Source organism: Schistocerca gregaria, chromosome X (genome assembly GCF_023897955.1).
Source record: "Schistocerca gregaria isolate iqSchGreg1 chromosome X, iqSchGreg1.2, whole genome shotgun sequence".
NCBI lineage: Eukaryota > Metazoa > Arthropoda > Insecta > Orthoptera > Acrididae > Schistocerca > Schistocerca gregaria.
This window is the reverse complement of record NC_064931.1, coordinates 753,337,486-753,351,376: the sequence shown is the minus strand read 5'-3', so window position 1 is coordinate 753,351,376 and position 13,891 is coordinate 753,337,486. Positions and strand designations below refer to the sequence as shown.

At 36.7% G+C, this 13,891-nt stretch overlaps 1 protein-coding gene across 1 annotated transcript in view; it reads left to right on the top strand.

Moving 5' to 3' along the window:
- Positions 1-13,891, top strand: part of LOC126297680 (protein crumbs) — a 355,128-nt gene that overhangs the window by 218,523 nt on the left and 122,714 nt on the right. Inside the window, exons 13-16 of the mRNA XM_049988790.1 lie at positions 7,013-7,093; positions 7,230-7,379; positions 13,013-13,161; positions 13,248-13,443. Of these exons, the coding sequence (XP_049844747.1) occupies positions 7,013-7,093; positions 7,230-7,379; positions 13,013-13,161; positions 13,248-13,443 (576 nt within the window). The remainder of the gene's footprint in view (positions 1-7,012; positions 7,094-7,229; positions 7,380-13,012; positions 13,162-13,247; positions 13,444-13,891) is intronic.

The window sequence follows — 13,891 nt, the reverse complement described above, 5'->3', positions numbered from 1 at the left end:
GAATTCCTCAGGTGCTATATCTAATGCACCCTACTGAGAAAATGATAAAAATTATGCAGTACTCATACTCAAAGAGAGAAGCATATAGCATTCTGTTAAGTTCCATGGCATGTAGGAATGTGGGGAAAAGAAATAACAGCTACGGAGCCCTCCAGGGAACACATTGTGATACAAAGTGCCTGCCTCTTGCAGCCTCTCATCTTACTTTTTAGTCAAAGAAGATGATGACAACTGGCTGGTGTTGAGGGTCAGTAGGCTGCACTCAATAAAATAAACTTCATAGCTATGGTGCACCTCATAGTGACCTCTCCAGCCATTATGAAGTTAACTGAACCATCCTCTGAATAGGGCTCTGTTGTTATACACTTGTCTGTATACTTGAATGGGAGAGCAGAAACAAACAGTTGGGATTTACCCTCTGTTTTAGCTGATTTTAAGACAAGTGTGCTAAAGCTGAAATTTTATGTATTGCCTAGACTCCATCCTAAACATTTTGGCTGATGGCTTAGGGCATTGCTGATTTGTTGGCTAATCATTCTTTTTTATTCCAGTGATCAGCGAACAATGTGTTTTTGCTTTATTATTTTGGATCCTTTTCTATTAAGGAGTTTATGGAAGATAAGTCATTAAATTGAGTTTCTTGTGGATAACAAGAAATGAACAATGAAATTAGCTATGTGTATGGATGCATTCTTATGATACAAGATGACTATCAACATTCCTATATCCTTAACTGCTGTTCTTTGCTTCTCAAAAGCGTTACGTAGGTTTACAATTATCCTGTTCTTTGCTTCTTAAAAGTGTTACGTAGGTTTACAATTATCCACCGCTGGACAGAGAAGGATAATAGGTCTTTCAAGTCTCCAGAGATGCTGTTGCAACATCATCATTTTTTGAGTAATGTGGGGGAACTTCAAAAATTAAGTTACATAATATTGTCCTTTGCACTACACTTTAAAGTGACACACAAACATGACACTATTTTTCAGTGTAATCATCAAGTCTCTATAAACAACTATGAGAATGTTCTATCAATTGCTCAGTTTTTCAACAATAGAAATCTGCTTCACAGTTACAGAGCCATTTGAGAGCCACTATGTGAATGACCTCATCATTGGAAAATCTCGGATTGCTGCAAATTAGTTCCTCAGTTGTGTGAACATTGTTATCTGTCGTTGATATTGATGGCCTTCATTTACGATCAACATCGCACTTGTCTGTACTGCCTTGGCCAAATTTTTGACAGCATTTCACTTTGACTGGACACAACATTGCATTTGGTCCAACACCAGAATTTCATGGTGAATCTGTGTGCAATTTAGACTTTCACTGATAAGAATCATACTCTCCCGTGTACTTCAGCTTTGGCATATGTTTCCAGGTGACACACCATTTCACTCCGTCACTGTGATGCAACTTTTATACATACCGCAGTAGAACTATGTCTCCAGGAAACCCAGAACATTTACTCTCTTCTGAAAAAGTGCCACTCTAGTTGCCCAATGGTTATTACATTAGATGGCATGTGTAACTTACTTTGGAGTCCTCTCGTAGTTGCCACCTTTTACTTTCCAACGCTTTTAAGTTATTCTTCAGAAAGAATTCACACATTAGTCAGATTCGTAGTTGTTTGATTGCACTGGTAAATCTTCATTTTATCACCAGCAACAGTGTCTGAAATATACCTATATAGTTTCCTTCATGGACTCTGCTTAACATTTATTTGCGCCATTAGAAATGGATGTTCGTTTGTTGATCCGTCACCCATTAAGAAGAAACTTCCATTTTATTTATTTATTTATTTTAACAGTTCTATAGAATTTTGGACATAGCTGGAGACAGTCTGTAGCAACATGTCAACAATCATGAATATCACACTGTTTGTTTTTTCTTGACATATTTGTTCCAAAGTGAGAGATTTTTCCTACATCACTGCAGTAGTGGCAGGCCCTTCTTTTGCTTTGTCTATCAATGCATCCCTTATGAAACTCCAAAAACCACACAATTAGCAGCTGAGAGACAGTTTCTCATAAGCTTGTATCCAGCAATCATTGTTTTCAGACTCGCATAATCCACTTTCAAAATTATTAAAGATAATATCATAAGTGTTTCACTCTTCATTTCCTTACAGGTGATGACTGGATGCCATATAGATTAATGCAATTGCAGCCCTTGCAACTAAAATAATAAGCCCAGTGAGTTGAAACTGGCTTTAGTTTCTTGAGAAATGTACTATTGCAACCCATATCTTTAGTAATTGATTTATTTCTTTATCATATGGCATACATTAAGATGTTTTGAATCAAAAGAATAGCTGTACATATTCAGAGATAACTAATCTACTACATTTCAACACAGCTCTTCCACATAATATAATACAAATGGCAACAGTTATAGAAGAATATCAAAGCTTTTTGTATAGTCTATCACTCCGATTGTCACTATCAGGAAGTCTTTGAAAGGATCCTTATAGGCACATACTGGACATGTTGGTGCGATGTAAGCAACTGCATGTCATTCAGCACAACAGTCACAGGATGATGATAGAGATTTCCCCCACTCATGGAAACTGTCTGTACGTCTTTGCCAACAGCATTTTCATTAACTGGTGACATTGAATTCACCTTTGGCAAGAATCCTGGCTGTGATAAGAGCGGGCTGTCTTGATTTCAATCTTTAAACTCTACAGAGAACATATCATTCAATATTGGAAGGTTAGGGTTATCAACAGTCTTCTAATATTCACTTTGTAGCGTGTTCTTTCGTCTGGCATCAGAAGATCGTAGGATGCATTTACGTAAACTTATGGCTTGACATTTTTTGGGTTCATAAGCATTTTATCTGTTATTACTTTCATGTTGTAATTTCATGTACTGACACATTCCATGACCCTTGGAGATTTGCTCCTCAATTTTGTCCTTCGGAACTAGATGTGAAAAAATTTTTTTAAAAAAGGCAGAATGTGAGTTAAGGTAGGTATAAAGTATATGGCAGTAGATTACATTGACCCATTAACAGTGTTGATGGATTAGTTAAGATTACATCTGTCTTTCTCACATATAGGCTATTATGCACTCTGCTGTTGAGTACACAGATCCGAGTGATGATACTCTAAGTGTCTGCTGATTATCCCCAACCAGGGCAACAGAGTTCATGAAGAATGTTATTTCTGCATTTGATGTTAACAAATTTTCATGTCAGGTGCTCCTGAAAAGAAGGTGTTCTGTGTTTGGCAACCCTTAGGGATTTTGGCTGCATCTTGTGACAAAGTTTGTCTCCCTAAAGACTCTGACACTAAAGACTCTGATTGCCAATCTGTTGGATGGATGAAAATGTGCAACTTCTGTTTTATTCAAGTTAGGTTGTGGCCTTCATTTACAGAAGTATTGGCTTAAGCTGTACAGATCATAAGTCAGGATATCTTTAGTTGTTTTGGAGGCTTTGTGTTGGATATATATAGCCACGTAGCTGGGCAGACCCCATATCCAAACTTTCTGGACTGTGTTGGATTAAATGAGAGAGGAGTGAGGACGGATCCCTTCAATAAGCCATTATTCAATACTTTTGGACAGTTAGTGTTGTATTCCATAGTCACAGTAAATGTGCTTCCAGCTAACATATTGTCAGTTTGGTTTGTTGACCATCTGCATGGAATAACTTGTTATAATTTATAAGGCAGCCCTGTCTCCAAACCATATGACGTGGTGCACTTACAAGGGCATTGTCTAATCTGACATGTTGAAACATGCCTTGAAATTTTTTACACGGGAAGAATACACTGAAAGAATGACCAAGTCAAAATTTTAGCTGCTAAGACCCCCCGCAAGTATTTTAAAAAATGCCAAATTTGTTGCTCGCCAGGTGGCTGGAGATACGCACATTTCTACCAGACCTGTAGTAGACTGCACATGGTCATGGTTGGTGCATATCTGTGGTTTACAGCACATCAATAAACAGATAACATGGCTTGGCATTATCATAATTTTAAAATAAATTTCAGTTTTCAAGGACAGTTTCTTTCAAACAAGTGTCTACATTGTTCACTCAAATTTGCAACTCATTTAATATCCACAATAATTACCAATTGGTTTTGATGTAGCATAAGTGTTAACGTAGGTTAATTCTTAAAAAGAAGAAAACAGCAACCAGCCACTATTAATATTGACATTTATTTAGGTAAATAGCGTCGTTACCGGTTTTGAACTGGCAAGTTCGTCATCAGACGGCTGTTCACATGATTTTCACTTTACATTATCGTCCATTTTCGATTTCTATTATTCCACTGTGGCAATGTATTTTTGGTGTGTTGTTGCCGTCGAAAATTCTGCGCGATTTTGATGCAACAACACACCAAAAATACTTTGCCACAGTGGAATAATAAAAATCAAAAACAGACGTTAAAAGTGTATCTTGAAAATCATGTGAACAGCCGTCTGATGATGAACTTGCCAGTTCGAAACCGGTAATGGTGCTATTTACCTAAATAAATAGCAGTATTAATAGTGGCTGGTTGCTGTTTTCTTCTTTGTAAGAATTAACCTACATTAATTGTACACAGCCATGGTCTCACCATGTCAGTTTTAGACAAAATAACATAAGTGTTAACAATGGATATAAAACTAAATTAATTTTCATTGTGTTTAATGCTTAATGTTAAGTAGTGTGCAAACCTGCTTTCATAGGATCTAACAGAGAATTGTATAAATGGAAGAAAGAGTTGCAAGGAGTAATAAATATGCGCCAAAATGAAACTTGCAAAACTGTGTAAGAAAAGCTATCAGAAACATTTACTGTACAGGGTGAGCACAAAGTCCTCCTACCGCCATCAATAACCAACATAAACCCCTAAACTCAAATAAATAATGTGAACAACAGCTTTTTAGTGGAGTCTTCTTGAGATGGGAACTGTGTAGACCTTGTCATGAGAGGCAGTGCACCGTTACCAATGGATATCTATAAGATTGGGCTTTCCAAACTGCAGCTTAAGTGAACATTGCCGATTTCAAGTCTTCTTCAACCTGTTTAAGCAGATTCAAGAAATCATGCAGTATAGGAATCCCTAAACAATGAAGTTTGGTTCAGGTATAAAAGTAGAGGAGAGGAGATGCCATTGATTTGTAACTGATGCGAAGGCAAAGCTTACTGTTATTCCCATGTCTGTTGTGTCTAATACTGGTCAGTCAGGTTTTTTAAAAGACCTGTGAACAAACTGCTCTTTATCATTTTGCGCTGTAAAATGACAGAGCCTGTTGTGCAACTGATTAATGCTATGACACATTCATATGCAACAATGACAGTGGTAAGTATGAGTGGATTACTGTTTCCACAGCTTTATATCTGTCTTCAGGGACCTAAAGACACATTGGAACCAAAAATACAAAAAAGGACTGTTTAGTGGCAAAAATCTTATAATTGACCTATCAAAATCTGGAAAAATTGGAAAGAATAATTTTCAGCATTCCATTTGAACCAGTTTCTAACCAGTTGCCGAAATCAATTCATTGCTTTTGCTTGACTCTTGTCCTGGGCATAATGGTGCCTCCGTCTTTCAGACTGCTGACAACATTTGGTGTTCATCAGGAGAGCAGTATTCTGAAATTCCAGTCATTTGTGCATTGTCAGTTTGTGTCAGCATGTTTTGTGACTTACTGTAAGTATGTTTGGTAAGCAGCACAAGAAGCAGGGCAATGGTCAGGACTATTCCTCCCTCCACCTCATTTCTGTCTGAATAAATCTATTAATTGACTGTGAAGTGCCTGAAAGCATTAATTTTTCTTTCAGCAGATGTTCCTGTTGTAAGGAAAATGCTTATTTTCGTCATTCAAATGACACGTTGCTTTATTGTGATGACTGTGAAGAATAAAGAAGGAACCTCTTAGTAATAAAATATACATAGTTGAAAATTTTTTGTAAGAATGTTGCTACAAGAATTGTTATAAAATTGTGTATGTGTAACAAATATTTCATTTCCATAAATTAATTTCATGATTAATGGAATTCATGTGTAATGTAACATCAAACATTGTATTGATTTATGTTCCTCTGCAAGTCACCTCTGCAAGAATTGCATATGCAACAGTTTAGCTGTCGATATGAACTGCCTCGTATTCAAAACATTAATGATACATGACATTTTGTGTATGATGTAGGGTCTTCAAATTCACCTGTGTCACTCTCGGTATTTGCACAATGTGGCACTACATGCTCTTGTCACAGCTGATATTGCACTAGTGTCACAGGAAGGACTGTGCAAACTGCTGTCACAAGCAGTTCTTCATGTGACAAAAATGAGTAACTTCAGCATTTATTTATTTATTTATTTTAAAGAGGGGGGGGGGGGGGCTTGCAGTGCATCTTAGCAGCTACAATTTTGACACTGCATTTCTTGCCTTATGTTCTTCATTCATAAGAAGTTTCAGGGTGGATTTTCAACATGTTTGATTGGACCATTCCCTTTTTAAATCAACTAAAGTGACTGATGCTTTCTTCTCCACTTGATATCTCACTTCAGTGAATGTTGTTAGTGATAAGAGATGATAAGCACAGCTGTGTCCTGGTTAGAATCCAACTCACTCAACTGGAAGTAATTTAAATAAGGAGGTATAAGTCAACCTTCTGAAAAGTTTTTGTAATGATCCTTGTACGTATAGTGCCATGAGGAATCTGTCACATGGACCTGATATCATAGCTGTGATGATCATTACAGTCTATTCACCAATCAATACAAGCTCAGTGTGAGTGTTTGCTTAATATTTATTATCATATATAAGTGTGACATACATGGAAAATTTCCAGTTATTAAAAGGGATAATGTGGAACAAGAATATGAAGGAAACTTGTAGAAGTTAGTTGTGTTTTCTTAACACAGAACTGTTGTTATAATTTAAGTGGTAATTTTCATGACATTTATTTTTACACATTTTGTAACAATTTATATTGTCCTTGTGAAATCTTTAAAATACATTTCAGTTTAGCCCTCTTTGATAAACTGTGTGTTTTCATATCTTTGCAGGTCCTAAGTGTTCAGATGATATAGATGAATGTGTTGGTCCAATTAAACCATGTAAAAATGGCATATGTATTAACAATAATGGTAAGCATTCTAAATTAAGATTTGATATAGCAGTGCATAAAATAACTTAAGTCACTTATGTTCACAACCACCTTTCATTTTTTTTCTCTGTGTCAAATAACTTTTAAATCTTTCTTGAACATGTTTTTCTTTGCAGGCAGCTATGATTGTTTCTGTACACCTGGTTATGCTGGAGCATTTTGCGAGTTGGATATTGATGAATGTCTCTCAAAACCATGTTACAATAATGCAACCTGCATTAATCAAATTAACAGTTACAGATGTACTTGCACCGAAGGCTACACAGGTGTGTATTATTGCTAATATGCCACACAGATAAAGAGGATCTTGATGATGGATGTATTAGCCAAGCTAAATAATCAAGATATGATTGAATGAGACAGATATGTTGACCTTTTGAAGGAAATTTTGTATCTTCATTTTATACTGAAATTTTTTTCTAATAGGCTTTGCAGTTTTATATCATTGTATCATTCTAGCTTATACATAGAGTGATGTGATATTTTTACTTTACTGTAGCGGAAATATATGTTCTGGTGCTACATTATTTTCAGTTACCTATGACCCATTTACATTTTTGACAATTTGCAGTGTGCAATGGAAAATTGTTGTACAGTATTACAATTGAAGTCCAATTGGATTGTATAAGGTAACACTTAGAGTGACAGTATAATTACCTAATTCAACCCAAGGTACTTCTGTGAATGATTGCCCATCCTCCTGCAAGTCTACCTTGCAAAGCATTTTTTACAATACAGAAAGGGATGTTAAAGATACATGTTTCGACAGTATACTCTGAGCGAATAGTTTCCACCGAGGGAATACTTTAAGTGTCATTTAATTTGCATTGTCATTAATGTCTACTGTCCACAATTGTGAGCCCAGTCAAGTGCTGCTTCTTTGTGGACAATGTTTCTATGTACTGCTAATTATCCAGCATTAACACAGTTGTTGACAAAAATAAAGAGGTGAGAGAAATGATTTATGCATATTTATTACACCAGACTCTTGTAGAGAAGAGTTATCAAATGAAGAGGAAATACGAAAGCAGTGACCAGTATGTCTTCATGTTGTTGAGGGGCATAATGAGTTTGAACTAGGCAGATTGACAAGTCTTCAAGAACTGGATTTGTCATACCATAACATTTTGACTGTTAGAGAATTTGCTGCTATGATACTGATGCATGTGTGGAGTCAGTGGATAGAAGTGCGATGAGTAGATACAGCAACACACAGCATGACCACAGCATCATCATTTGGCCACATAGCTGTAATTCAACATTCAGCTTTACCTGAAAGGTTACTTAGATGCTGGAGCACTGCAGTTGTTATGATCTTGTCTGTGTAGACGGTCCAATGTTGTCTACTGTGGGCTGTACTGATGGCATGCATGGCATTACATTATCTTGCATTGTTCAGAAACCACAAATGTCTTAGACCCCAATCATCTTGTGAATATTATTGATGGCATGATGATTGGCAAAATGTATTATTTCCAAGGAAATTCCACCTTGACCTGTCAAATAATGATCGCCATCTTAATGTTACACATTATCATGATCACTGCAGTTGAGCAGCTTGCGTTGTTGAGCAACATAGTGCACAAACACCAAGTATGATGAGTACAAGATGCATATTGACTCATACATATTTCAGCTAATCTGAACAAAAACTGTCCAACATAGCGGTTCCTGAGGTACTGCTTCCATTCAACTGATTTCAAGTATCATATTTTAGCAAGACAGTACTTGCTGTGGGATATGCAAGCCTTCTTTATCACTCCCTCTCTCTCTCTCTCTCTCTCTCTCTCTGTGTGTGTGTGTGTGTGTGTGTGTGTGTGTGTGTGTGTAAGGCGGTGGGGGACAGTTTATGAGGAGTCAGCAGTTCATTTGGAGCTGATCTGCAAAACACTGTTGAGCCTGAAACATTTTGTTTCCCTGGAACATTTCTTCATTGCCAATACTGCGATCGTTATATATTATCTCCTGTTGGTCATTCCTACCCCTTATTCGCAAATAGGTTGTCAGCCTATGGTTTTACACTGGAAACCAGCTTTTATCAAACCAAAAATCACTTCTATCTGTAATTGAAATGTTCTGGCAATATCCTTCTCTATTACTAGAGCTGAAATGTGTCTCAGTAGCCATAGGTTGAAGCCATTTATTTTCCTCTTGTGGAGTCCACAAATGCAGTATCACTAACTATGAGTCTGTTGCTATTGTTTGCTTCACTTGAATGTGTAATTTCCTCTCTAACCTCAGTATGACAGTCACATTTCTTAGCTTATCGCATAAATGTTTAATTTTTGTACACACTGTTGACAGAAAAATTAAATAAGACTTTCTAACTCACAGCCCTTTCCAAACAAAAATCACTCAAAACCTGGGTGTTATTTTAACCAAAACTGTACCAAAGACTTATTTGCAAATTCCACTATGTTATTTTTTAATGGCCTAGTTATGAGTTGTGTACTGTCTGCTGGCAGGTAACTTTCATCAAATGACTCTATGCAAACCAACAAATCTATTTCTTGCAGCAACTAATCCGATTTTGTCAACCATTACCAACTACTACATAAACTCTCCATCAAATAATATCATAGTTTTAAAAGTGATTACAAAATTTTGTGATAAATGCAGCCTTATTCTGTAAAACTATGAAACACTCGGAGATGCTTGTGGCTTTCAGGTCACAAGTCACAATAAACAAATAAAAAAAGATTGAAAGATGGCATCTTTTGTTGTGTTTGTGTGAACCTTTGCGTATTAATAATGCAGCAGCCCATATTACAGTTGCACCATCTCTAGACACGACGTGGCAGACAATATGAAAACAGTGCAACAAATAGCATTGCAGACGATGTAAATACACTGAGAAATGTTTACTGCCAGTGTAGACAGAAACAGAAACAAGAAACAAAGTCGGAAACAGACGTGATACATTGCAGGAAAAAATGTTTCCAACAGAAACATGTTTCCTGTCACAGTATCTATGCGACTTCACACTACTCTTTGTAGTTGTGGTGTCACTAGTGATTATCAATTTTTGTGAACACTGTGAACTGTGTGCATTTCAATTATTCATTTCCTTCATAGTGTGTGACGTATGTGCGCAATATGCCATTTCAAAGCAGTGCATTGAAAGTATACCACACATTTCTGTGAATGAAATGAGTAGCAATAAAATTCATATTGTTCCTGGTCACAAATACTTTGTTGTTCATTTCTGAATATATGGAGATTTCCGAGTGTGTGGTTAGGCAGGAACCTATGAGAACAACTTAAATTGCTGCAAGTGAAACGATGGGCAATAGAAATCATATAGCAATCGACAAATTCCTGGTTGCCTTCACAGTGCCAAACGTACTCGACCTATCGTCGTTGCGCAGTGAAGCTAAATGTTGCAAGTTATGTTGGCAACACCAAGAGTGGATTATGTCAGCGTTTCCTCTCTAACATCTCCCCTCTCTGCAACAGCCAAAAATATTCCTTTAATTCTGCCATCACTCACACTGAGAACTGTCTGTCTTTTGTGCCAATTATAACTCGTTTAGTCACATCATATGTCAATAGGAAGAAAATGGGCAAAGTAAAGTGAGATGTCAAGAAAGAACCTAGAATTGAGTAAATCTTACTAGGAAGAAATGTAAAAACTGGGAATTTTTAGCAATGAGTTATGGGGTTTTTCACAGGGGCTACGAATTTGTGGCGTAGAATCACGAAAAATGCAAAATTGGAGCACCCCTAAACTCAAATAAATAATGTGAACAACAGCTTTTTAGTGGAGTCTTCTTGAGATGGGAACTGTGTAGACCTTGTCATGAGAGGCAGTGCACCGTTACCAATGGATATCTATAAGATTGGGCTTTCCAAACTGCATCTTAAGTGAACATTGCCGATTTCAAGTCTTCTTCAACCTGTTTAACCAGATTCAAGAAATCGTGCAGTATAGGAATCCCTAAACAATGAAGTTTGGTTCAGGTATAAAAGTAGAGGAGAGGAGATGCCATTGATTTGTAACTGATGCGAAGGCAAAGCTTACTGTTATTCCCACGTCTGCTGTGTCTAATACTGGTCAGTCAGGTTTTTTAAAAGACTAGGAAGAAATGTAAAAACTGGGAATTTTTAGCAATGACGTTATGGGGTTTTTCACAGGGGCTACAAATTTGTGGCGTAGAATCACGAAAAATGCAAAATTGGAGCACATAAAATTGGTCCACTATATACTTTAAACTTCTTTTCCTTCCTTCCAAGTTTGCTGAAGGCTTTGCCAAATTCTTTGTTCCTGTAATGTCTGTAACCTCAATCTTGACTTGATGCCATCATGTACTTGTCTCCACTACCTTCCTGTTCCCACCCCCTTTCTTTAATGCCTGCCGTGCGCGCGCACGCGCACACACACACACACACACACACACACACACACACACACACACACACACCCTGTTACCTTTTTATTCCCTTCTAGTTCATCTGTTTATACTTCTCTTGTACTTTTATCTTTTTCTCTTACTTAGGATCTTCCGTATACCCAGTCTCCTGCATGTTCCGCACCAGCACAGTCTTTCCTAACCCATTCTGTCTTGTTTTGTCCATTCTATGTGACACTATTTCCTCTTGACCTGAAAAAGAAACTTCATATTTCACCATCATATGTAGTGCTATCCTAGCTGTGTGCAGACAAACGCAGAGATTTCTGTGCCCTCTGTCTTCTGTACTACTGACTTATCAACAAACACTGTCCCTCAAATCTCTCCTTGACCTTAACACTGTTATCTGAAAAAACATGGCAGAAACACCTGCTCCCATGAGAGCAAAATCCTCTTTGTCACACTTCATCGTTCAGCCACTTTCTCAAAGTCCTTCTCAGTAGCAGGAACCTGACTCTGGAATAACCTCCCACATTTTATTAGAGAACTGAATAACACTTCCAGCTTCAGATGACAGTTATGATATATCTATTAAAGCAACAATAAGGATTACCATTCTCCCTGTATGCACTCGTTACTCTTGTACATCCTTCTTTCCAATCAGATCATACTTTTTTCCCAGTATTCTTAGCTGATATATAAAACTTATATGTTTGAAGAAATGTAAGACATGTTATTTGTCTTAAGTGTTACACCTCTTCACACAGCATTCTTCTATCACACGTCACTTTACTTCACTTCTTGCTACAAGATGAAAATATTGTTGGAAAAAACGATTGCATATATCTCAAATACTGAAAATTGAGGGGGAGGAGGGCGCCATTATCAAGTTTTTGCCCCAGTTCAGAAAAATCGTAGATCTGGGGCTGTAAGTTAGTTTCAGGGCAATCAAAGCATGTTACTGTAAAGTCTGGATGTTGGTATTTCTGATGAGTGGTGTCAACATACCTGACTCCTGTGATTAACTTGGCCACAGTTATCTGTCTCTTACCATAATGAAGTTTTATTTGTTAATAACTTTTAATTAACACAATTTTCAGCAAAATTAATAACACTAATGTAATCAGTACAGCAAATAGAAAAGCCTGAATAATGAATTTAAGTGAATCAAAGTCTGATTAAAGTTTTTATAAATTTGAGTACATATTACACAGTTACTTCATAGGTACCAGACTGAAAAGTTAAAAATGGAAAAAAAATTATTAGTGGGGTGCAATAAGAGGAAAAGGTAGGTTACAGCCTGCTCTGTTTCAAAGTCTGCAGACTTCACATCTTACAGTGTGCTCTGAAGTCGGTTTGTCTTGCTATGTCATAATAAAGCTTTTGAAAGCAAATGTCTGTACATTATTAAGTGTTACCATGCCGTAAGTGCATTATATTGTTTTAAATAGTTCATATAATAACTTCAGATAGTAGAGAACAGGAGATAGTGGTTTTTTTTTTTTTTTTTTTTTTTACTGTGTCGTGTTTGCAATGATGTAATGTTACAGGTCATGACTGTGAAACGGACATTAACGAGTGTGAATCTCAACCGTGTGAAAATGATGGAATATGTATAGATGAAATTGGGTCATTTTCCTGTCAATGTATGCCAGGATTTACAGGAGTGACATGCACTGCTAATATAAATGAATGCATGGTAAAGTGTTTTGAATTTTATACTGAAATTATTTTCTTATGACTACTGTAGTTGTTTTTACATCAGATGTACCTTTTGTTCCTTAGTCTTCACCTTGTTCGAATGGAGGAATCTGTATTGATGGCATTAACAGCTATATGTGTAACTGTACAAACACTGGTTATGAAGGTCCACACTGTGAACTAAATATTGATGACTGCCAACAAAATCCATGTCAGAATGGAGGAGAGTGTATAGACGGATTTAAGGACTATGAATGCAGGTGTCATCCTGGATATAGAGGTAATCCCTATGTGAACTTTGTTCTTCTTGATGTGCTAATGAATAACCATTGTAATTGACATTTGCCCCTTAGAGAATGTACTACACATGGATTCTGACACATGTAATATATTATAAGTTTCCAAGGTAATGTAGTTATTTGTGATAAGATCAATAATAGTATAAAAATGGTAGATATTATAAAAGTGGGATTAAAAGTACATAATTGATTTGATCCAGACATTCCCCTTATACCATCTCTGGTAATTTGCTAATCAAATCAACAGTATCTGTTTAGCCAAGATCAGTCTCCATACACTTTTGGCACCACTAAGGAAGTTACATTATATCAGGTGTCCTTGACAGAAGAATCTTCGTTGATCCATTATGAACCGTGGGACGATGGCTGACATGTATTTCTTGATGCAATGATTTACCAACAGCCATATATATTGTAGAAATTTATTTT